At 45.1% G+C, this 26,235-nt stretch overlaps 1 protein-coding gene across 15 annotated transcripts in view; it reads left to right on the forward strand.

The window, feature by feature from the left end:
- UNC13B (unc-13 homolog B) overlaps positions 1-26,235 on the forward strand; it is a 540,439-nt gene that overhangs the window by 416,340 nt on the left and 97,864 nt on the right. For all 15 annotated transcript variants that reach the window (XM_068252311.1, XM_068252316.1, XM_068252301.1 and 12 more), the window contains 3 exons: positions 6,820-6,989; positions 9,022-9,137; positions 21,259-21,422. In XM_068252311.1, the coding sequence (XP_068108412.1) occupies positions 6,820-6,989; positions 9,022-9,137; positions 21,259-21,422 (450 nt within the window). The remainder of the gene's footprint in view (positions 1-6,819; positions 6,990-9,021; positions 9,138-21,258; positions 21,423-26,235) is intronic.

Raw genomic sequence — 26,235 nt, forward strand, 5'->3', positions numbered from 1 at the left:
CTGGAGGACCTTGTCCCTGCTCTGCCTGCTGGACAGGAAGTAAGTCACCGGGATTCCCGGGTTCCCCATCGTAATTGCGTTGTTCCACGTATGAACGCCGCACCACAAACGCAGTGTTTTATGTACCCGTATATTCCGGCGTATAGGACGACTGGGCGTATAAGACGACCCCCCAACTTTTCCAGTTAAAATATAAAGTTTGGGATATACTCGCCATATAAGACTACCCCTCTTCCAACACACACCAAATTAAAAATCATATACTGGTGCTGTGTATGAACAGATACTGGTGCTGTACTGTATGCGTTACCCAATATATATATATATATTTATCAGTATATAGTCAATTGACTTGTTGCATTGGTCAACTCTCCTTAAGCAGATTGGTCAGCTCTCCTTGTCTACCTGTTTATAAGAGCGGTATGGAAGGATAGATTGCGCTCCCTTAGCAGGGAGATCTTAGAGGCGGTAACAGGATAGGGCGTATCACCCGACATCAGCGACACCCGGCGTATAAGACGACCCCCGACTTTTCAGAAGATTTTCAAGGGTTAAAAAGTAGTCTTATACGCAGGAATATACAATATGTGTCACCCATCGACTTACATTACTTGCGCTGTTCCACCGGAGAAGTCCAAGGATAAAGCACTGTGGCTCAGCAGCGAATCGGGTACTTCCGGCGTAACACGACGCACTGTTGTAAGTGTGCTAGGCCCCATACACTATTATTGCTGGTGTGTTACCCTGCGTGCAGAAAGAACACAATGTAGTGAAACAGGCCTAGTGTAAAAGGGGCCTAAAGGACACCTGAAGCACGAGGGATATGGAGGCTGCCATATTTATTTCCTATTAAAACAATGCCAGTTCCCAGGCTGTCCTGCTGATCCTCTGCCTCCAATACGATTAGCCATAGACCCTGAATAAGCATGCAGCAGATTAGGTGTTTCTGACTGAAGTCTGACTGGATTAGCTTCATGCTGGTTTCTGGTGTTATTCAGACACTACTGCAGCCAAAACGATCAACAGGACTGCCAGGCAAGTGGTATTGTTCAAAAGGAAATACATATGGCAGCCTCCCTATCCCTCCCACTTCAGGTTCTCATTAAAGCGGACCTAAACCAAATATTTTTTTTAATTCAAAAATATTTAGTTGCACCACTCTGACACATACAAAGATAAATACACACTCCTTCCAGTATAGGAGCATTTCAGTGCATGCTTTTCACCCTTCTCTTTCCACAACTAGGGTTATACTTTGTTTTAGATCATGGGTGTGTTTGTCATCAGCTGCCCTCCGTCATGGGGCATAATCTACGTGAAATCTCACACAAGCTGAGATCACCTCCCCTGTGACATCATCAGTAGCAGCCTGTGTTTTGTTTTTTATCTCCTCCACCAGTCTGCTGGATTCTGTCCCGGCAATATGAAAGGAAGGGAGAGGTTCCTCTAATAAATGTATAAATATTTTATATTTGTCATCGTGCAGCTGAAAAAAGGCTGCTATTTATTATTATAAGTTAGAAAATAGATTTTATTTCTGAAATCTTGTATTTTTTATTTTGGTCCACTTTAAGTGGAGAGGGGGAGCCCTGTCTCTGCTGATGGATTAGATTCTGTCATATATTTAAATGCGGCATTTCTCAGTGTATTAATTGTTTTTTTTTTGAGCAGGGTGTATTAAGGACACCATTTTGCTGCTATTACATAATTGACCATAGGGCCTGTTAGAATGTCAGTGTTTGCTGTAGTGCTCTTTTCGTTATTGTTGTGCTTGAAGCTCGAGCCTTCAGTCTGTCATATTTTCCGCAGTGAAGTTGAAAGGACCCGGGGTGTGCGGATTTGTTATGGGTTAGCTGGGAATTTAATTAGCATATTTAATGCGCGTCTTGTGCGTTTCCTGCGGCTTCAGAAGTGAAATCCCTCCAGGACGCTGCGATCACAACTGCGTCTGATCATCTCGCTGCTGCCTGGATCACAGCCCGTTACGTACCAAAGTGATTCCACGCCAATATATGTAAATATGCCACTCAGAACCTTCCAAAAAATTATTTGTTTTTGCGGTGGGTCCTCTTTAAAAAAAAATAAAAAATTTTTTGATTAAACCTACAAGTTTTCTGATCTCACTGACCCTTTTTAAAGAGAACCCGAGGTGGGTTTAAAGAATGGTATCTGCATACAGAGGCTGGATCTGCCTATACAGCCCAGCCTCTGTTGCTATCCCAAACCCCACTAAGGTCCCCCTGCACTCTGCAATCCCTCATAAATCACAGCCGTGCTGTGAGGCTGTGTTTACATCGGTAGTGTCAGTCTCAGCTGCTCCCCCGCCTCCTGCATAGCTCCAGTCCCTGTCCCCGTCCCTTCCCTCCAATCAGCGGGTAGGGAAGGGAGGCATGCGGGGACAGGAGTTCTGCAGGAGGCGGGGAGAGCAGCAGACTGACACTATAGAGATAAACACAGCCAGCTCTGACAAGCTGTTTGTCAGCAGCGTGGCTGTGATTTATGAGGGATTGCAGAGTGCAGGGGGACCTTAGGGGGGTTTGGGATAGCAACAGAGGCTGGGCTGTATAGGCAGATCCAGCCTCTGTATGCAGATAATATTCTTCAAACCCACCTCGGGTTCTCTTTAACAGTCCAGTTTCCTTATAGCGAACCTGAACTCAGAACTTCCTCTCTGCTCTAAAATATGAGCAACAGCATAATAACCTTTACAGAAAAACATTTCAGTGTTTCAGCTGATACAAGTCCTACAATAAATCTGCAGTGTGTCTACTTCCTGCTTTCATGGAAGCAGGCTTATTGTTAACATCCTGTGTTTACATATTGGCTGCTCTGCCGAGGCAGCAAGCTGACACAGCTGATAAATCATATTACACTTGTGATTACCGTAATTACAGATGAGGGAGGATTAGACAGGCTAAACGAGTTGCATTTCTCGGTTTTCCTTCTGTCCTGTGCAAGAGTGAGTTCAGGTCCACTTTAAAAGGAACAAAATCCCAAATTTTTTGTCTTCTTCACAGCTGTCACTGGCTCTGTGACTCACTGCTTAAAGGACAACTGTAGTGAGAGGTATACGGAGGCTACCATATTTATTTCTTTTTGAACAATACCAGTTGCCTGGCTGTCCTGCTGTTGATCCTCTGCCTATAATAATTTTAGCCATAGACCCTAAACAAGCATGCAGCAGATCAGGTGTTTCTGAGATTGTCAGATCTGACAAGATTAGCTGCATGCTTGTTTCTGGTGTGATTCAGACCCCACTGCAGCCAAATAGATCAGCAGGGCTGCCAGGCAACTGGTATTGTTTAAAAGGAAATAAATAGGGCAGCCTCCATGTACCGTTCACTACATTTGTCCTTTAACTATGTTTAAAGAGGAACTCCAATGAAAATAATATAATAAAAAAAGTGCTTCATTTTTACAATAATTATGTATAAATGATTTACTCAGCGTTTGCCCATTGTAAAAACTTTTAAATCCCTGATTTAGATTCTGACATTTAGTACATGGTGACATTTGTACTGCTGACAGGTGATGTAGTTGCTGCATTCTTTTTTGGCAGTTGGAAACAGCTGTAAACCGCTATTTCCCACAATGCAACAAGGTTCACAGACAGGAAACTGTGACAAGAGTATGTACTCAGAATTTCTTTGTGGGACGGGTTTCACCACAATATCAGTCATACAGCGCCCCCTGATGGTCTGTTTGTGAAAATAAATAGATTTCTTATGTAAAAGGGGTTATCAGCTACTGATTGGGATAAAGTTCAATTCTTGGTCGGAGTTTCTCTTTAAGGGGCACACTGATCAAAGAGAAATAATCTGTGCTGCTGGGACTATGGAATGTTTTGTTGTGTGTTGATTGAGTCAGGTGATAGCTCCAGGTGCTGCTCTTGAGACTGGGTGGTTCCCAGATCAGCTACAAGGTGGAAGAGTAAAGAGCGCTTCAATAGTGCACACGTGACTAGGGATGCTCAAATCCGAATCCGGGTGAATCCGGTTAGTTGCTATCTGGATTTCACCCAGATACCTGTGCAGGGGGGGGGGGGGGGTCAATATTACCTGTCTGACATCTTCTTCGGTCCGTCCCTCGGTGCCTCCCACGATGCGTTCCACGCGGCGGTCAGGTGACTACAAACACTTCCTCCTTCCGGGTTGTAGGAGGAAGTGTTTGTAGTCACGTGATGCGCATGGAACGCATCGTGGTACGTCAGACACGTGGACTGCATCAGCAACGTCAGACAGGTAAGCTTGACCTCCGCCCCCCCCCGCCCACCACGCACAGGTTTACTGGGTGAAATCCGGATAGCAACTAACCGGATTCGGAGTTGCTTATCTCTGCACGTGACGTTGGCAACGCCCACCGTTTATCTCTAAACTGTACCAACATCACTTGGCTAATTTAGAGGAGGACCCACTGGCAGGCACTGCTCTTTCCCCTATTATGTTTTACCCTACACATAATCATCTTTGCTAGACATGAAAAAAAAAAGACAGCACCAACTGTCATTATTTAGAACTACAACCCCCCAAAAATGCGATAAGCTAAAAGGTTGACAGTTGGAAACAGCTGTTATTTCCCACAATGCAACAAGGCTCACAGACAGGAAACCGTGTTGTCACAAACTAGGCAAGACCAGATAGTTGGATAAATAAATATTTTGTGAAGACATCCAAGAAACTTTATAAAATAAATATAAACTATTGAGAGCGGTATTGTTGGCTTACCTCTCCTGAAGTTACACACCAGTCGTGTGAATGGTTATTGTGAGTTTTATTGTACACAAAAGGCATTTCACGGACCATCCCAGTTCTCCAGGTCAAAAGTGCTTTGGACTGTGAAATAGCTGTGGGTAATGCTACCATTCAAACATTCAAGGCCTGCTTGCTTGGACTGACCTCTGGCGAATGTACGCGATCTGGCACCAGGCTGCAGTGTAAGCGGACTGACCAGGCCTGGATTTACATCATAGGAGCCTATAGGCACCGATGTCCTGGTACCCTAGACTCCTCCCTCCGTGAACCTACAACCCCTCACCGAACCACACCTTAAAGAAAAACTCTGACCAAGAATTGAACTTTATCCCAATCAGTAGCTGATACCCCCTTTTACATGAGAAATCTATTCCTTTTCACAAACAGACCATCAGGGGGCACTGTATGACTGATATTGTGGTGAAACCCCTCCCACAAGAAACTCTGAGTACCGAGGTACTTCTGGCAGTTTCCTGTCTGTGAACCTTGTTGCATTGTGGGAAATAGCTGTTTATAGCTGTTTCCAATTGCCAAAGCAGCAAGCAGCAGCTACATCACCTGCCAGCAGTATAAATGTCACCATGTATTACCTGTAAATGTCAGAATGTAAATCGGGGAGAGGAAAGATTTTACAACGGGCAAACACTGACTAAATCATTCATACATAATTATTGTAAAAATGAAGCACTTTTTTTTATTACATTATTTTCACTGGAGTTCCTCTTTAAAGGAACACTATCGCGCTACATATTTTTTTCAATTGAGATAGGAATTGTTTGGGAAGTGCTGCTAAGTACTGGTGTATACATTTCACTGGCAACCTTTTTGTTTACAGTTATCAAAATACTTTCACATTTTACTGACGCCAAAACTGACAGCAGACTGAGCCATGAGGAGAGGGGAAATTCATCTCACACTTCATCAGTTTACCCTGTGTGTAACTCTGTGAGAGAGAAAGCTCACAGCTTTTGTCACAGCTTTTCATACTGTTTTTGCTTTCCGAGAAAAATACTCTGATATGCAACTCTGGCTGTGCATTGAAGCAGACACCCCTTCTGCAATTGATTTGTCCCAATATAGCTAAATCCTACCCTCAATAAATTACAGCTTTTGCCTCTGATATTTCACATGAAAAGTAGGAAAATGTTTACACAGCTACTTAGACATTATTTGTACATTGTAATTTTAGAACACTTGGGCATTGATAGTATTCCTTTAAAGAGACTCTGAAGCGAGAATAAATCTCGCTTCAGAGCTCATAGTTAGCAGGGGCACGTGTGCCCCTGCTAAACCGCCGCTATCGCGCCGCTAAACGGGGGTCCCTTCACCCCCAAACCCACCCCCGCAATAGTTGGTCGTAGACGTGTTTGTGATTTATTGCTTCCTGGAGGCAGGGCTAACGGCTGCAGCCCTGCCTCCAGTCGCATCTATCAGCGGCGCATCGCCGCCTCTCCCCCGCCCCTCTCAGTGAAGGAAGACTGAGAGGGGCGGGGGAGAGGCGGAGATACGCGCTGACAGACGCGCGTGGGGCAGGGCTGCGGCGGTTAGCCCTGCCCCAACCAGGAAGCGCTCCCCTGCTGCACCGAGGGGATTTGGGGGTGAAGGGACCCCCGTTTAGCCGCGGGATAGCAGCGTTTTAGCAGGGGCACACATGCCCCTGCTATCTATGAGGTCTGAAGCGAGATTTATTCTCGCTTCAGACTCTCTTTAAGTGTGCTGGCTGATCCCAGCTGTCACTCCTCCCTTACTTCCCTTACCTGGCGTACGTAGCTACAGGTGCCCCTAATACTGAAGGTACCTCTGGCTACTTAATACTAAGTGGCAAGTTGTGCCCCTGAATGGAGGGAGAGTTCATCAATGGAATGCAGAGCTGGGTAAGTATCCTCATTTATGCTCTGCATAGGGAAGGAGGCACAAGGGGAAGGGAGTGAGCCGCCTTTCCATCATCAGGTGCCTTATGGTAAATCCGGCCCTGGGACTGACCTCTGGTGAATGTATGTGATCTGGCACCAGGCTGCAGTGTCATGTAAGTCCATGCTTTGATGCAGTTTATCGTTTTCTCTTGCAGCGAGTGCCATAATTCTTCTGATCGGATCAAGGTGCGAGTCTGGGATGAAGACGATGACATCAAGTCCCGAGTGAAGCAGAGACTGAAGAGAGAGTCCGATGACTTCCTGGGTCAGACCATTATTGAAGTGCGGACGCTGAGCGGAGAGATGGACGTGTGGTATAACCTGGGTGAGTGATGGATCTGACACAGGGGTAGGGCATTATGTAAAGGCCATCTGCAAGGCCACGGGGGAGGTGAGAATGTCCTAGAATGGGCCAGTTCGGCTTAGGTCTAGATTGTGAGGACAGTCAGTGACCTGACTATGTACGCTGTAACGTGCTGCAGGAGATGTCAGTGCTATATAAATACATAATAATAATATGGTAGGACATCAGACTATGACTATGGTAGGATTGTATTGTGAGCTCCTCTGAGGACAGTCAGTGACATGACTATGTACTCTGTAAAGTGCTGCAGATGATGTCAGTGCTATATAAATACATAATAATAATATGGTAGGACATTAGACTGATAATAATATGGTAGGATTCGATTGTGAGCTCCTCTGAGGGCAGTCAGTGACATGACTATGTATTCTGTAATGTGCTGCAGAAGATGGCAGTGCTATATAAATACATAATAATAATAATATGGTAGGACATCAGACTATGACTATGGTAGGATTGTATTGTGAGCTCCTCTGAGGACAGTCAGTGACATGACTATGTACTCTGTAAAGTGCTGCAGATGATGTCAGTGCTATATAAATACATAATAATAATATGGTAGGACATTAGACTGATAATAATATGGTAGGATTCGATTGTGAGCTCCTCTGAGGGCAGTCAGTGACATGACTATGTATTCTGTAATGTGCTGCAGAAGATGGCAGTGCTATATAAATACATAATAATAATAATATGGTAGGACATCAGACTATGACTATGGTAGGATTGTATTGTGAGCTCCTCTGAGGACAGTCAGTGACATGACTATGTACTCTGTAAAGTGCTGCAGATGATGTCAGTGCTATATAAATACATAATAATAATATGGTAGGACATTAGACTGATAATAATATGGTAGGATTAGATTGTGAGCTTCTCCCAGGACAGTCAGTGACATGACTATGTACGCTGTAATGTGCTGCAGAAGATGGCAGTGCTATATAAATACATAATAATAATTTCCAGGTGCCTGTAAACAGACTGAGTTTCACTCTAGCTCTACCCGTCTCCATTTGTAGTTCCTCCCACTCGGCTGCATGTGGCTGAGTCACCCTGTCACCAACTAGTCCCCCATTCCTCTCCCTTCATCTTCTCATTAGGGACGTTACATGTGGATCTCAGCGCACTATCGTCTGCCTTCAGACTCCCAGAATCCTCTGCACCTGTCAGGCGCCACAGTCACAGCGCACTTCCAATTCAACTAATGAGCTCTTTAGGCTTCGTAAATTCTTTTCTAGAACCGATATTAAATACTAATTAAATATTAGGAGAAACATTATTACCGCAGCTTAAAGGGGAGCCAGTAGTCGGAGCTCTCTTCTTGTGAGCCTGTAAAGATTGTGCTGCTTGGCTTCATGTATGAAGTGTCTGAATGTGGAGGAATTTCCGTTCCCTACTACCGTAGCAAGCCGTCTTCTTGTTTTCCTGGTATTAGGGCCGGATGGGCAGCAGGGAGAGACAGGGGCAATATTCCATAGTCAGAAGCTTTATAGCATGGCAGATTTGCTGTATCGCTGTTAAAGAGGAACTCTAGTAAAAATAACGTAATGTATAAAATTGCTTATTTTTAGCAGCCAAGACAGTCTGATGTAAAACCAGCTTCAGTCAACTGCCAAACAAACAGGAGTATTGCCTGATGAACTTTTTAATCAGCATGGTTTCCTTAGCCATACAAAAGTGTTTTGACCTCTATTTACTTTCAGGACATACTTCTACTTCTGTTTGACTGCCTCATTTTCTTAGATAACTAATAGTTTTTAACATTGGTAGTGCGGTAAAACCGAAAAAGTTCAGACAAGTTGTTAGTGGGACTAGTACTATATGTGCCCATGCTTATCGCAGCATGTCACTTCAGTTACTACATAATTTTATATATATATATAATTTTAGATGAGTTATAGCGCCATGTAAGGTAGTCACATGATGCTCTTTAGAATTCTGTTACTGTTTGTACAGATCATGTGATGAGTCCTCCTGTGTTTGTCCTTTCTAGAGAAGAGAACAGACAAGTCTGCTGTGTCCGGTGCGATCCGCTTACAGATCAGTGTGGAGATAAAGGGAGAGGAGAAGGTGGCCCCGTACCACGTTCAGTACACCTGTCTACATGAGGTAAGCGGCCATTCTTCACAGTGCTGTATATAGTGGCTGGATAGGATGCTGGTTAATGGATAGTATGCTGGTTAAGGGCTCCGCCTTTGACGTGGGAGACCAGGGTTTGAATCCTGGCTAGGGTCAGTACCTGTTCAGTAAGGAGGGGAGGGAGACACAGAGAGCCCGATATTGTGCAGTATGTACTGGAAAGTTAGGATAAAGGTGTAGTGTTGTAGGAGTTATACTCACAACTTTGGGTTACCTGCCAGGCAACCACTGTAGAGGCAGGTGGGGAGATTAGACCTGTCCCCACTCAGGATTAAAGCCCCATCTACACGATACGATTCTTTTTACGATTCGATTACGATTCTATTTACGATCCGATTAAATCCGACATGTCCGATCGGGATGCGATTCAGTTCAATTTGCCATTGTTTTACAATGGCAAATCGAATCGAATCGCATCCCGATCGGACATGTTGGATTTAATCGGATCGTAAATAGAATAGTAATCGAATCGTAAAACGAATCGTATCGTGTAGATGGGGCTTAAGAAGTCGCTCTCTGTAGATCGGAAAAAGGGGCCAAATCCCCTCCACCAGGGGTGGACACAAATTGTAAGCAAGGTTACAAAAAATCAACATCTTCTATCTACATTGGGGAGGTAAGTCCACCAACTATCTCCCTATTTTTAAACTTTTTATCTAATTTTACACTACTGGCGCCTCTGTAACCTTGCTTACTATTCAGTGAGGAGTTCAAGGCAAGACTCCCTAATACTGCAGGGTGGCCTCCTGCGCGCGTCCCAGTGGCTGCAGCTCTTGAATCTTGAGTCCGACAGGAGAAAAGCGCTATACAAATGTTAGGGTTATTATCGTATGATCACTGACCCAGTGACAAAGCTATTCTCTTAGGCCAGGTTCACATTAGCGTTCTGGATCCGGTGAGCGGATCCGGTCTCCGCTTCATCGGATCCGGATGGCTCAGTCCGTAGCCCGGTTTACATAGTGAAAACGGATCTGATGAATGGTTGATCCGGATCCGTTTTCACTCAGCAAATACATACCTCATTTTCAGTAGTAGCCGGCTTCTTCTTCCGCTGTGACTACACAGAGCGTCATGTGACTAGTCACATGACATTTAGTCACATGACGCGGAAGAAGACGGAAGCCTCTACTGCCGGCTACTAGAGAAGATTTGGTATGTATAAACCCTCCCTTACCCACCCGCCTGGCTGCTGCACCCTCCCTCACCTCAGGTTCGCGTCGGCACATGCCCCCATCCCCCGTGGAACGGTCCGTTTCTTCACTAGTGTGAAGAAACGTTCCATTGCCCCAATGCTGCAGTATTTTTGTCCGGATCCGTTCCGCTGGGCAGAACGGTCCGGAAAATTAGGGCCTGCATCATTTTTTAGATCCGTGGACCAGAATGTATCCGTACCAATGTGAATGGATTCATAGGTTAACATTGGATCCATTCACATCCGTTCCGTTTGTACAGTATATGTTCCGGTTCCGATCCACAAAAGAACGCTAGTGTGAACCGGGCCTAAGCCCTGGGGCTCAATGGATGGCTTTCTGCAGCGTTCTCGAATCGCCCGTAATTCCATGCACTTGGTTGATTCAAGTGAAAGTGATCCCACTGTAACGGACTCTGAGGAGTAAATTCATCACTTTTTTTCCATCAGCTTTACATATAAACCAAAAGGGAGAGTGTATACGCCTGGTTATCTTTCTGCACCTTTTGGATTGTTCATGGGTATGCGCCAGGGGTGCCCTTTGTCACCGCTGCTCTCCAATATAGCCCTTGCACACAGGGCCAGGCAGAGGTGAGAGAGGCTCCAGCCTCAGGGTGCAGTGTAGGAGGGGGCGCACAACTCACTCAGCTATCAGTCCCCTATTGTATTTGAAGCAGAGAGAAATACAAAAAGGGATACATGGCAGAGACTGCAAGCCAGATAACATGCCTCCGTTCCTCTCTGGACAATATTTCTCATGCTGAGACAATGCACTTTCTATAGTGGAGGGGGGGGTGGCAATGCGTACATGCATCCACAATCAAGCAGGAGTAAGGGAGGAAATTACATCAGGAATGGCTTACAAATGGCCACAGTTAAAATGAAAAATGCTAAGAAGGATTTTCTCTTTTTTTACTGTAGAAGAATCCCTAAAATCAAAATGTGGACAGTACAATACATATATTGGTAGGTGAACAGAGGCGCCAGAAGGATAAAAGTACATAAAATTTTTAAAAAATTGCTGGGAGGAAGTGGTGGACTCGCCTCCGTTAAAGCAGACACCAAGGACTGTAAATGTATAGATATACACATTTATTGAAGATACCCCAAAGATGCAACGTGTTTCGCGGGCACAGCCCACTTCTTCAGGCAATAAGCAGGGGATAAACAACAGCAATTCAGTTATAGCAAGCAGAGCACCTCTGAGACTGTCTCAGAGGTGCTCTGCTTGCTATAACTGAATTGCTGTTGGGCACAGCCCACTTCTTCAGGCAATAAGCAGGGGATAAACAACAGCAATTCAGTTATAGCAAGCAGAGCACCTCTGAGACTGTCTCAGAGGTGCTCTGCTTGCTATAACTGAATTGCTGTTGTTTATCCCCTGCTTATTGCCTGAAGAAGTGGGCTGTGCCCGCGAAACACGTTGCATCTTTGGGGTATTTTCAATAAATGTGTATATCTATACATTTACAGTCCTTGGTGTCTGCTTTAACGGAGGCGAGTCCACCACTTCCTCCCAGCAATTTTTTAAAAATGTTATGTACTTTTATCCTTCTGGCGCCTCTGTTCACCTACCAATATATTTGAGTCCACCCCAGGTGGAGGGGTGATCTACCCCCTTTCTTCCTATCTACAGAGAGCGACTTCTTAATCCTGAGTGAGGACAGGTCTAATCTCCTCACCTGCCTAATGAGTGGTTACCTAGGTGGTAACCCGTGTTTGTGAGGATTACAATCTCACTGTTTCATTTATCTAATCAATTTTGACATACTACACCATATTGGGCTCTCGATTTCTCTTCAACTTTAGTGCAATACATATGTAAGTAGAGCAAGTATTTTATCTACTTATATACCATATGTGGGGTTTTTTTTTTTCTGAGATGGTATGGCTGACAGCTCCTCTTTAAAATACAAGCTTGTCGTTTGAATTCCCCCCACCCCCGGCTAGAGTGTCTGCAGACACAAGACTGCCATGCCTGTTACTGAATCTGGGCTTGATGGAGGATTTGAGATGAGCAGGTACATTGTGCAGAGGCCTCTCTGTCCCCCCCAGTCATATTTCATACAGGAGGAAGGACATACAGGATAATTGATGTATAACTGAGGCAGACACGATCCATCCACACGTCAGGGAATCGGGCTATACGCAGGCTGCAGCGGGTTCTGACTCAGAAGGTCACCTTAGTGCTGTCTTACAGTAATATCCCCGGCTCCATGCCCGCTATGCAATGCTGCTATTTGCATTTTTGCAAGGCCCAGGATTCTATCGGGGGCCCATATTTAAAATCATTAAAGGACTTCCGAGGCCAAATATCAAATCTATTTTCACTCACCTTGGGCTCCTCCCAGCCCCTCCCAGCCGTTTCAGTCCCTCGCCACAGCCCCGGTCCTCCTCGGTGTTCCCGCTGGCCACACACAAGTATGGCGAACCGCCAGCAGGTTCGGCTCTTCTGCACCCATGTCATCTGGCGGGTACTGCACCTGCGCACAACAACTGCGCAGACGAGCCGCCCCCAGCCGGTGGGTCCCCATCATTACCGGCAGCCAGTGGGAACACCAAGGAGGATCTGGGCTTTGGCGAGGGACTGAAACGGCTGCGAGGGGCTGGAAGAAGCCCCAGGTAAGTAAAAAATAGATTCGTCATTTGGCCTCATAAAGTCCTTTAACCACTTTGCATCCAGACCTTGTTTCCCTCTTATGGATTAGAGCAGTTCTGACAGTTTAGCTATGTCCTTATTTACTCAGAAATAACTTTATCCCTACTTATGACACATAAATGAAATATATATTGTTTTTTTCAAGACAAACTAGGCTTTCATTGTATGCCATTTTTTCCCTCGAACAATTTTGTTTTCTATGAATTTTAATGGGAAACCAAGGAAAAAAATTAGAAAAACACATTATTTCTCAGTTTTACCAATTCCAATTTAAAAATAAGAACTGCTACTGTAGATAAAAAACACAAATTTTGTTTGGCTATTCTTAACGTTTATCACAAAACTTAGATTATGTTCCTGTCACAATTTATGGTGAAGATATTTGATTCTGAAATAATGCTAGAGTGTAATTTTCACTATGAAATGAGAAAATAAAAGTATTTTTAATGGTAAAAATCAATCTCCTTAGGTCAGGGAACATATATTCCCGTTCACCAATTAGTGCTGCATCAGATAGTGCCAGAAATGTGCACAGGAGCAAGCCCAATCCTGCACAGCACTGCTTCTGCTACAAGACGTATATCTACTGACCTGTGGCTTAGATGAAGTCACAGAGGACGTAGATATACTGTAGTGGTGGATAAAGTGGTTAATGCTAATCGGGCACCTCCAGACGCCAAAATTTACTGTGGTTGCCGCATCTTGCAGCTATTATAAAAGCCACGATTTGTGGCAAAGAAGGTAAATTTCAGCACCCAGAGATGCCCGATAGTGGTGGTCAGCGTGCGCCCAGGTTTACTTTCTTTGCCGCTCAGGTGCCTATGATGGTGCCTTTATCAGAAAGGGCTCCTGTGCCCTTTTTTCCTGCTTGGTGCCTAACCTTAAACCCTGAGGACCCCCCATTTATAACACTAACAGTCTCTGTGTTTAAGTGTTAAAAGCCTCGATTAGCAGCTATTTGGGCACACAGAGGCACCTGCTATTTGTAGCCGCAACTTGCAATAGCTATTTTATCTGCTGCCTAAACGACTGCATATTGCCGCTAATCGCTGCCTTTTGCATTGCCACCTGTTTTGCTTTGAAATACCTTGGGAATAGTGGGAGAATGAAAATATAATAAGAATACAGCATGAGAAACATGGCAAGCTCACATCTCCATTAAATAGACGTAGGTATGCACACCTTTCAACACAGTAGCGAGCAATAAACATACGGGTGCTTCAGTCGATAAACCAGACCTGTTTGAGGTCTTACAACATCTAGAATATACAAAAAAATGACCGGCACACCAAGCTATTGATTTGCTTAAATCTTGTATTATATGAAATAATCACCCAAAAACAGATTGGTCACAGAATACAGTGGGCTGTGGACAGCAGATCACAGCCCAGTGAAAATATGCACTATTTAGTGGTTACAATGATAGTACAGAGCTGTACAACAAAGGCAAGTACAATCAGTGGATAGTTACATATTAAACATACAATCACTGCATTAAACCAGCAGCAGCTGGAAACCGCATACAGAGCATGAGCAAGGAGCAAACACTGAATCTGATCTGACTAGTGAAACTGACTAGTAAAACTATGAGCTTCTGTCAGCGTTCAGATGAATTTGCAGTGATCGTCAGAAGAAATGTCCATATTTACCCTCTTATTTCATATAATGTATTATTTCATATAATACAAGATTTAAGCAAATCAATAGCTTGGTGTGCCGGTAATTTTTTTGTATATTCAAGCTCACATCTCCACCATCCATCCAGCGGATCAAGCTGTAAGCAAACTGACCAACTGTGCAGCTGGAAATACCCCGGGAGCCAAGCACTAGAAATAGAGATCAGAAGCAGCACCCCGTCAGGGTGGACAGCGATTTGTCTGCACAGCAGGAGTCCTTTCACTACAAAGTATCTATTTCTACTGTTCCGTTTCTGTGTGAGTCTCTTTGTAGTCCACATCAATGTCTGAGAGTGTGTTTGACCCTGCTGCGCCCCTCTGCTGTAATCAGTCTATTGACCCGAAGGGATGGGGGAAGGATCTGCTTCTGTGCCTCTTATTTATGTAATGCTGCACAACATCTATCCCTCTCTCTTTCAGCTCAGTCTACAGAAATCAGTATCACACCGTGGTGGTTGTGATAGTTTATCATGGTCAAAACCGGTTAAATTTGATGTTAACTTCCATTTTTCAAGTTGAAATTCAGTTTTAGACAATTTGGATCAAAATGCAGTGAAATCAGAATTTATGGTGTTTGTGTTCAGAGTCAATAGGGATTGATGAGTCCGTGACATGACAACCATTCTGAGTTGATGCAAATGTTATGAAAATGTAAGTGGCTTGGATAATTAAGGAGCTGCTTTGCCATTTAATTGGTCCTTTTCCAAGTTGCATGAATTTGCATTAAATTACCATCATATTTGCATCAACTCAAAAGTATCAGCATCTCTTGACCACCACTAATTTTTACCAGGTCAAGTGCTCAGGATTTGACGGACTTCAGAGAGACTCATGGAGCGATTCAACTGCTACAATTATACATTTGTAATGAAGTGCTGTTTTAAAAACTAAAGTTTCAGCTCACACCCCCTTCCCCCCTCAGACTATTTAACACTTATGCTGGGAATACACGGTTCATTTTTAAGCTGATTAGATGGTTTGATAGATAATTTCCGACATGACCAATCTCCGTTTTGATTCCATTGCCGCTCGATTTCTGATAGAAGTGAATGGAAAAAGATAAAAAAAACGAGTGGCAGATAAGAGAATCGACTGCAGAATCAAGCGGCAAAAACGATCAAGGGCAGAAACACTCGGCAGAAATTAACCGTGTATTCCCAGCATTCAGGCCTCTTTCACAGTGGGACGTTGCGTTTGATGCGACGTTAAGGTCACACAACGTGCCCCTAACGCAAAGCATGTTAGTTTTGAAGTTGGATGCTATATTGAACTGTGTTATGAGTCTCTTGATGCGCCGTTTTCGTTGCATACTGATAGAACGAAAACGGCGCATGCGTCACATTTTTAAGAAAATCAAAAACATTGCTGAGCATGTGCAAACAGTCCAACTTAGCTAATAACGCATATAACGCACAGCATGCAGCACTGTTTAAATATTGCTACACGTTACACACAACGCAACGTGTGCACTGTGAGTGTTGCACATACTCTGTATTGCTGTGCGTTAGTCCTTTTTATAATGTGCGACTTTAATGTCGCACTGTGAAAGCAGCCTAAAGGAAAGCAGAGACGATTAGTCAAAGTGTTATACATGCCTGGCGCTTCCTCCAGCCCCATCCGCACTGCTGGGTACCACGCCGCTGTCCTCAGCCATCCCTCAGCTCCAGTACTGGGAACAGTAACTTCGGCCAGTTTGACGCAAGAGAAGTGCGCTCTCTACATATCTCTGTCAGCCACTTCTCTTGCGCAGACTGGCCGAAGTTACGGGACCCGGTACTGAAGACTGAGAAGGCTGAGGGTGACGTCGTGGGAGTGAATCGTGCGTATGGAGCTGGAGGAAGCCCCAGGTATGTATACATCTTGTATATGATCTGGTCTCTAGTACACTTTAAAGGGAGAGGGATATGGAGGCTGACATATTTATTTCCTTATAAGCAATACCAGTTTTCTGGCTGTTCTTCTGATCCTCTACCTCTAATACTTTTAGCCATAGACCTTGAACAAGCAAGTCTGACTGGATTAGCTGCATCCTATTTCAGGTGTGTGATTCAGACGCTAATACAGCTAAAGAGATCAGCAGAACAGCGTGGCAACTGGTATTGTTTAAAAGAAGATAAATATGGCAGCTTCCATATTCCTTTTAGAATCGAACTAAAAAAACATCTTTGAATATATTAAACACACAGCATTATAAATAGAAAATACAACAATACTACCTAGCTAAACCTAACCTGCTGGTGAGAATGTCTGATAATTGGGTTGCTGCATCAAATTCAACCTGCCACCATCTTGAAAACGCACACAATTCTTCATGCGTCTGGGATTCTGGGAGCTTCCTGAAGAGGTGATCTCAGGAGAGCATGCGTTGTTGGAATCCGGGAACTTTTGGAGAAATGAGGGGAGAGGCTATATTGCCTAATAAGTTAATAGGGGGGGATTAATGAGAACCTGAGGCAGCATCAACAAATTAAACTAAAAAACCTACTACCTACTCCACGCCACATTGCGGATGAATCTGCGGCACTCTAAGCCTCGCTACGTGGCCCCGTTCATCCTCCACAGCCGGTGTCACTTTTGATCACCGGCAACTGTACCTCGGCCTCCGACTCCGTCAAAGTTATCAAATTCGCAGACGATACCACGCTTATCGGCCTCATCGACAGAAACGGGGAGGACGCTTACCGAAACGAAGTTGCGAGTATCTGCAACTGGTGCAAGGACAACAATCTTGTTCTCAACACAGCAAAGACCGTGGAACTTATCGTGGACTTCCGGAAACTCCCTCCGGCCCCCCTACCAGTGTTCATCGACGGGTCGGAGGTCTCCACAGTCCAAAGCGTACGGTTCCTAGGCTCAACCCTAACAAGCGACCTCAAATGGGGGCAGAGCACCACCAGAACCCAGAAGAAAGCTCAGCAGCGGCTTTTCTTCCTACGCCAACTGAAAAAATTCGGAATGTCACGGGATCTGCTCACCAGCTTTTACTCCGCGACCATCGAATCCATCCTCTGCTGCTCCATCATCGTCTGGTACGCAGGAGCAACCGCTACAGACAAATACAAACTCCACAGAGTGATAAAAGCTGCAGAAAAGATCATTGGCACCCACCTGCCCTCCCTAGATCTCCTCTACTCCACAAGAATGAAGACAAGGGCCTCCAAGATCTTACTCGACCCCTCCCACCCGGGCAGACGATACTTCGAGACCCTTCCACTGGGACGCCATCTTAGATCCATCCCCGCCAAGACCACTAGGCGCATGAACACCTTCTTCCCACAAGCAGTTCTTATGTTGAACTCACTGAGCTCAAAACTCCTCCCCCCCCCCCCCCCCTTCCCGGCCTACATCCTGGGGTCACCCTAGCCCCAGGCATCCCTCCCTCTCAGCTGTAAACTCTGACTGAAACATGGACTCCCACAGTAGCGATCACTCCCCCCCCCCCCCCCCCCCGCCCCCCAGGACTCCATTTAATACTGAGATGCTCTAAATGTATGTATGTATGCATGTATGTATGTATGTATGTCCTGCTTGCCTTTGCTATCTCTACCATGCGTTATGTGTTGTTATATGTATATGCCATGTGAACCACAAGCAATTCCAGGCACACCACTCGGTGTGTTTGGCGATAATAAAGATGATTCTGATTCTGAGGAATCCAAGATTGCCACAACCCGAAGTACCTCCTGGGTCACGGCTTAGCTTATGATTGGAGGAGGCGGGGGTGTAAGGTGACGGAGGCGATTGATGGCTGGAAGGGGCAAAAGGAGGTGACAATCAGATTATCGCTAGCCTGACGCTAGCTTTCAGGAGGGAACAGCGAAACCCCGGGGGGGGCTGCCAGCGGCACCAGAAGGATACAGAGGCATGTCACTGGGCAGAGAATCATGGCTCTGTGTCCTATAATCTAAATTCAGTCCGACTCGGGTACTCTTTAAAAAACGTAATTAAACATTTTAGGGGGAGAGAGGCTTATATAATATATTTGTAAAGAAGCTATTTGTAAAGGTTCCCATACATCCGTCATCTTGGTGTCCGACCGACCATCTGATTCGATTATTATCGAATCGGATGAAAATCAGTGTGACATCACGTACGCGCCACGCCGGTGGTGTGTATAGGGCTAATGGAAGAGCAGTGGATTCAGAGGGTGGACGGGCACCACGACACAGGATTGGTAGTATATAAATGCACAAATACATGCACATTTTATACACTGGGGGACAGTGGCAGATGTGACGGACTCTGCCGATTCCCGGGAGATTTCATGCTGAAGTTTATTAGTAATCTGTCTGGTGTGTATGGGCAGCTGACAGATCTTGCTCTAATCAGGTTTGATCAGAGAGAGATGAGTCTCTTGGTGGAATCTGTCCGTCACTACTAGATGTATGGCTACCTTAATGACCCCACATTTTATCTTGTATCCATTATAATGGGACCAATCTGTCCTCAGCTGTTCCCTGGCTACAGGGATCACATGACTGCTGTCTTGCGATTGAGGTTTAAGGTACTCATCAATTAGAACCTATACATGTACCAGAAAATTCCACTGTAAAACACAGTTGAAGTGTGAGTTATATGGAGGCTGCCATATCTATTTCATTTTAAATGATGCCAGTTGCCTGGCAGCTCCGATTATCTATTTGGCTGCAGTAGTGTCTGAACCCCACCAAAAACAAGCATGCAGCTAATCTTGTCAGATCTGACAATAATGTCAGAAACCTCTGATCTGCTGCATGCTTGTTCAGGGGCTATGGCTGATAGTATTTGAGGCAGAGCATTAGCAGGACAGCCAGGCAACTGGTATTGCTTAAAAGGAAATCAAATGTGCAGCCCCCATATAACTCTCACTACAGTTGTCCTTTAAAACTTTACATGCAGTTTTTTAAAAGACTCGTCATTTTAGAATAAAGCTGATGTTCAGTACATGTGGGTTCCTCTGTAGTTGCCGACACATTCGTAATGGAGTCATGTTACCAGTTTTTGGATTAAATTAGCGCTAATGGCCTCAGTGCCGACCTTGAGAGGCCTTTCACATGGAAATTATTCTAATGGCTGGCCTGAATTGCCGGGGATGCAACCGGGCTTTGCTCCGACTCTGGATGAGGACGGTTATTAAAGAACTCATTATAGCGTCTCTCTCTGAGATTGGCACTGAGGAGGCAGAAGTAGACGATATCAGAATACGGCTATTCCTAACGAGCATGTAAAATCCTTCTGTTCAGTGGGATTTAAACTCCTCCTGATTTCAGAATTCACACCTCTGACTTTCTGGATGCAATCAGACGATAAAAGGGAGGGGGGGGGGGGGGTGAGCTAGCACCCTATATGAAAAAAAAACTGAGACAAAAGGGAGCCCAAATGTGCAGGATGTCACACTCAATAAATGAAATAAGAAATAGTACACGGAGGGTACTCACAGCGGGAGCCTGCAGTGGGGCAACCAACCACTGCAGGCAGGTGGAGATCAATAAACCTGACTCTCCACTCACAGGGGGCCCGATCAGCTGCAAATGGTTGCACCTTTCAAGGAAAAAAGGGTCCTAGGGTCTGTAGATGGGGTGCAAGGGGGAGGGGGGGAGTTAGATACACAAACAGGATGAAAGGGCGCCCAAAGGATAATAAAATGAATTAAAAACGCCTTATATTTTTAGATTTGAATGCATTTTATTATCCTTTGGGTGCCTTTTCATCCTGTTTGTGCAATCAAAGATGGCCAGACTAAACATATGGTAGGAAATGTATGCTCTGTGATAATAAAAGCCAAAGCTGATGGATACAATGTCCTACCCAAGACTGGATGGGTGGAAAACAGGCTAGATCTAGGTGAGGAGGACTGGGACGATGTTTTGGAGGCAGTCAGAGGCGTTTTCCATTGCAGTATTCTCCCCAGAAATTGTTTCCAGTCAGGTGGCATGAAAAAGTAGTCGGGTGCGGATGCAGGGCTGGTGCAAATCCACTTAGGATTAGGAGGCGGGCCGATGACAGCCGGGTGCTCACTAAAATTAGCCGGGTGGAACACCCAGGTAAAAGAGCTTGGGGAGAACACATCATTGTGTCACGGCGCAGCTTACACAATTTGTACATGATACATCAGTCCTTCCTCATTCCCTCCCACATATGACCTAAAAGCCTCTTCGGACTGTCCTAAATGCTCAGCTCCTGCCCCATCCTTTTGCCACCTAATTTGGGAATGTCTCCCAATAACAGCATTTTAGAAGCAAATGGCCCAATTCTTACATGATAATATGGGCAGCCCTTTAAGACTGGACCTATCACTGTGTTTTTGGGTTAACAACTGATGAAGAGATACAAAAACACACCAAAACTTTCAGCAGTACAGTACTTTATTACTTTCTCAAAACAGAAGGTAAATTCAGTTCACATTATCACTTCCAGCATGAGTCCAAAAAGCAGGTCCATCATGCATCTGTTCAAAGCGGCGGGTGGGGACTTGGAGCAAAGTTTTTTTTATATGCCGATGTATGCTTTGGATGAATGCTTTGGATAATGCATTTAGCAATTTTATCGAGATCTTGCTTCATCAGTCTTCTTCCCTTCCCCCCGCAGAACCTGTTCCACCACCTGACGGACATTCAGGCCAGCGGGGTGGTGAAGATCCCAGACGCGAAGGGCGACGATGCCTGGAAGGTTTACTTTGACGAGACGGCGCAGGAAATTGTGGATGAGTTTGCAATGCGCTATGGGATAGAGTCCATATACCAGGCCATGACGTGAGTATTGCAAAGCATTGTGGGAAGGTGAGGGTGCTTCAGGTTCATTGCAGAGTGCTGTGTATTGTTATCAGAAGAAGTCCAAAGCGAGTCAGCACCGTCTTCAGTAAAAATTAGCTCTTTATTGGTTAAAATGGCATGATGTCAAGCATCTTTCAGCGACAGCTCCGCTGTTTCGGGCGTCAAGCCCTTTATCAAGCCAAGAAGCAAAGTCATCAACCAAACTGAATCCACTCACAGTTTAAATAGTACATTATTACCTTAACAGCCAATCAAATTGCTCCTTGTCAGCCAATCAGAGAGAGGCAGGGACCGGCGGACCTAATGGGGAACTAATCCCTTAACATGTAAATGAGGAAGCCCAACTCCTCCCCCAGGAAATGCAATGTACTCACCTAATCAAAGAGTAAACACACGCCATGCGGATTGACATCCGGGATCCTGATTGGCTGACAAGGAGCAATTTGATTGGCTGTTAAGGTAATAATGTACTATTTAAACTGTGAGTGGATTCAGTTTGGTTGATGACTTTGCTTCTTGGCTTGATAAAGGGCTTGACGCCCGAAACAGCGGAGCTGTCGCTGAAAGATGCTTGACATCATGCCATTTTAACCAATAAAGAGCAAATTTTTACTGAAGACGGTGCTGACTCGCTTTGGACTTCTACTATTGATATGGTTTGATGTGCACAAACCATAGGGGTCGGAGCACGTCTAATACGAATCTCTCCTATTGGTGTTCGCTATACACTGTGTATTGTTATACTGTGACTCTTCTTCACAGGTTATATAGGAGTGAATGTACTGGGAGATCATTATCATTACTATGTATTAACTCATCCACACTTTGTGACAGCACATTACAGAGTACATAGTCATGTCACTGATTGTCCTCAGAGGAGATCACAATCTAATCCTCTCATAGCCTAATGTCCTACCATATTAATATTATGTATTTATATAGCACTGACATCTTCTGCAGCACATTACAGAGTACATAGTCATGTCACTGACTGTCCTCAGAGGAGCTCACAATCTAATCCTACCATAGTCATAGTCTAATGTGCTACCATATTATTATTATGTATTTATATAGCACTGACATCTCCTGCAGCACATTACAGAGTACATAGTCATGTCACTGACTGTCCTCAGAGGAGCTCACAATCTAATCCTACCATAGTCATAGTCTAATGTGCTACCATATTATTATTATGTATTTATATAGCACTGACATCTCCTGCAGCACATTACAGAGTACATAGTCATGTCACTGACTGTCCTCAGAGGAGCTCACAATCTAATCCTACCATAGTCCTAGCCTAATGTGCTACCAAATTATTATTATGTATTTATAGAGCACTGACATCTTCTGCAGAACTTTACAGAGTACATAGTTATGTCACTGGCTGTCCTCAGAGGAGCTCACACTCTAATCCTACCATAGTCATAGTCTAATGTCCTACCAAATTATTATTATGTATTTATAGAGCACTGACATCTTCTGCAGTACTTTACAGAGCACATAGTCACTGACTGTCCTCAGAGGAGCTCACAATCTAATCCTACCATAGTCATAGTCTAATGTCCTACCATATTCCTAGTATGTATTTATATAGCACTGACATCTTCTGCAGCACATTACAGAGCACATAGCCATGTCACTGACTGTCCTCAGAGGAGCTCACACTCTAATCCTACCATAGTCATAGTCTAATGTCCTACCATATTATTATTATGTATTTATATAGCACTGACATCTCCTGCAGCACATTACAGAGTACATAATCATGTCACTGACTGTCCTCAGAGGAGCTCACAATGTAATCCAACCATAGTCATAGTCTAATGTCCTACCATATTATTATTATGTATTTATATAGCACTGACATCTTCTGCAGCACTTTACAGAGTACATAGTCATGTCACTGACTGTCCTCAGAGGAACTCACACTCTAATCCTACCATAGTCATAGTCTAATGTCCTACCATATTATTATTATGTATTTATATAGCACTGACATCTCCTGCAGCACATTACAGAGTACATAATCATGTCACTGACTGGCCTCAGAGGAGCTCACAATGTAATCCAACCATAGTCAGTCTAATGTCCTACCATATTATTATTATTATGTATTTATATAGCACTGACATCTTCTGCAGCACATTACAGAGTACATAGTTATGTCACTGACTGTCCTCAGAGGAGCTCACAATCTAATCCATACTCTAAAGTGGTGCAGAAGATGTCAGTGCTGTATAAATACTAAATAATAATAATAAAACCTCGAGAGGATGGGGGTTGTAGTCCTCTGTCACACAGGCAGTTGGTGCTGCAGAGAGCAGTCAGGCTTGTTGACCTCATTCAGATATTTAAAAAAAAAAAAATTAAAGTATTGGTAAGTTTGACTATTTTTGAAAAATGTTGCAAAATTATCCCAGTAACAGGAGGGTGATGAGTGTATGTGAAGGATCTTCTTGGATCTCTGCATTCCTCCTTATCTCATTAAATGGTACAGTTCTCCTTGTGACAGCGAGGAGATGCGATGATGTGATAGTGTTTGATAAGAGGTGGGATGTTGTGATTGCTGTGATTGCTATTATCTTCCTCGCCTGGTTTCTTGTATCATTTACATCCCAGCCACAGGAACAGATTAGATCTGTCAGTCTCCTGTGTAGTTCCGTGTCAGGATTGTCTGCAGAAGTGGGTGAATCACGGAACGCCGTGTGTCTTCCCAGCCGGAGAGAGACAGAAATAGCTCCTCTCATTAGCTGTACTCTTCTGTGCTGGAGCAGCCACCTCGTCTGTATCGCGGGGGCACTCTGACTGTCAGCTATACGGGGCAGCTGGCTAAACACGCAGCACTCCCCCTCTTCCCCTGAGAAATAGGCTCACACTGCAGCCCTCACCAGACCACGCAGAGGAGAAGAGTCACTCCCCCTCTTCCCCTGAGTTATCCGCTCACTGCAGCCCCCGCCAGACCACGCAAAGAAGGGTCACTCCCCCTCTTCCCCTGAGATATCCGCTCACTGCAGCCCCCACCAGACCCCGCAGAGGGGAAGGGTCACTCCCCCTCTTCCCCTGAGATATACGCTCACTGCAGCCCCCGCCAGACCCCGCAGAGGAGAAGGGTCACTCCCCCTCTTCCCCTGAGATATCCTCTCACACTGCAGCCCCCGCCAGACCACGCAGAGGAGAAGGGTCACTCCCCCTCTTCCCCTGAGATATCCGCTCACTGCAGCCCCCGCCAGACCCAGCAGAGGAGAAGAGTCACTCCCCCTCTTGCCCTGAGATATCCGTTCACTGCAGCCCCCGCCAGACCCTGCAGAGAAGGGTCACTCCCCCTCTTCCCCTGAGATAACCTCTCACAATGCAGCCCCCGCCAGACCCTGCAGAGGGGAAGGGTCACTGCCCCTCTTCCCCTGAGATATCCGCTCACACTGCAGCCCCCGCCAGACCCTGCAGAGGAGAAGGATCACTCCCCCTCTTCCACTGAGATATCCGCTCACACTGCAGCCCCCGCCAGACCCTGCAGAGGAGAAGAGTCACGCCCCCTCTTTCCCTGAGATATCTTCCACCCACCGCTCACACTGCAGCCCCCACCAGGAAAAATTATACAAACCTGGAGCTTCCTCCAGCCCCATCCGCTCGGATTGCTCCCGCGCATCCGCCCTCTGCTGTCTGCAGCTCCGGTACCGGGTCCTGCACTTCTGTCAGTCGGAGCCAGTTTGACTTTAAATAGATCAAGTAGCACTCTTTGGTTGTCCTCCTGAGAAAAGGGGGGGAGGAGTGCAGAAAACTTCCCCGGATACGACAGGGACTTCAATGTAGATCAGCAAATGAAAATCCGCACCACCTCTCTGGATAAATCTTGTTTTCTTGATTACAAAAAGACATACATGTTACAAAGAGCCACAGGGCAAGACATCCACTGTTTCGGGCTCCTGCCCATCTTCATGTTGCCCGGTGGGCTGTCTTGCTCTGTGGTTCTTTTTAACGTGTATGTCTTTTTGTAATCGATTAAAACAAAATGTATCCAGAGAGGTGGTGCGGATTTCCATTTCCAGTCTAACGTAAGAGAAGTGCGCCCTCTACGTATCTCTCCAGCGGCTGCTGGTAATTAGGTGGGGTTGGGTAGGCCACACATCCAATAATGGAGAGGAATCTATAGAAAACAGAGCTCTAAAATGGAATCCATACCAAACAAGACGAAGGGGGCGGCCTCAACAAACATGGAGAAGGTCAGTGGAAGAGGAAATTAGAAAGTTGCAGAAAACCTGGAGCAAGATCAAGAGAATGGCAACAAGCAGATGTGAATAGAGAATCTTCACGGATCCCCTATGCTCCACTGCGAGTAAAAGGGGCAAATGATGAGGATTTCCATCATTCCATCAGAAGTTAGTCATATTTTTGTCTTGTTATCCCAACTCCCTTCTGGTGAAACGAAAATGAACATTGATGCACGGCTTAGGTTTTCAAAGATGTATCTGAGCAAACCCTGTGATTTCTAGAACAATGTTCTTTGGATAGACAGGATCAAAATGGAGATGATTGGCCATAATGTCTTGCTCCACATTTGGCAAAAATTACACACAACACAACGAAACAGCTCAAGCAAACTGTAAAGTACGGTGGTGGAGGGTTGTTGTTTTTAACTGGTTTTACAGGCACAGGACTGTGGCATCTTGTAGTCATTGATTCTTCACCAAAGTATACAGTCAAATGTGATTCGTTCAACAGATAAAGCTTGGCCAAAACTGGGTCGTGCAATAGGACAATAATCTCCAGCACACAAGCCAGTCAGCTTTGG

The sequence above is a fragment of the Hyperolius riggenbachi genome, chromosome 1, assembly GCF_040937935.1.
Source record: "Hyperolius riggenbachi isolate aHypRig1 chromosome 1, aHypRig1.pri, whole genome shotgun sequence".
Classification (NCBI taxonomy): Eukaryota; Metazoa; Chordata; class Amphibia; order Anura; family Hyperoliidae; genus Hyperolius; species Hyperolius riggenbachi.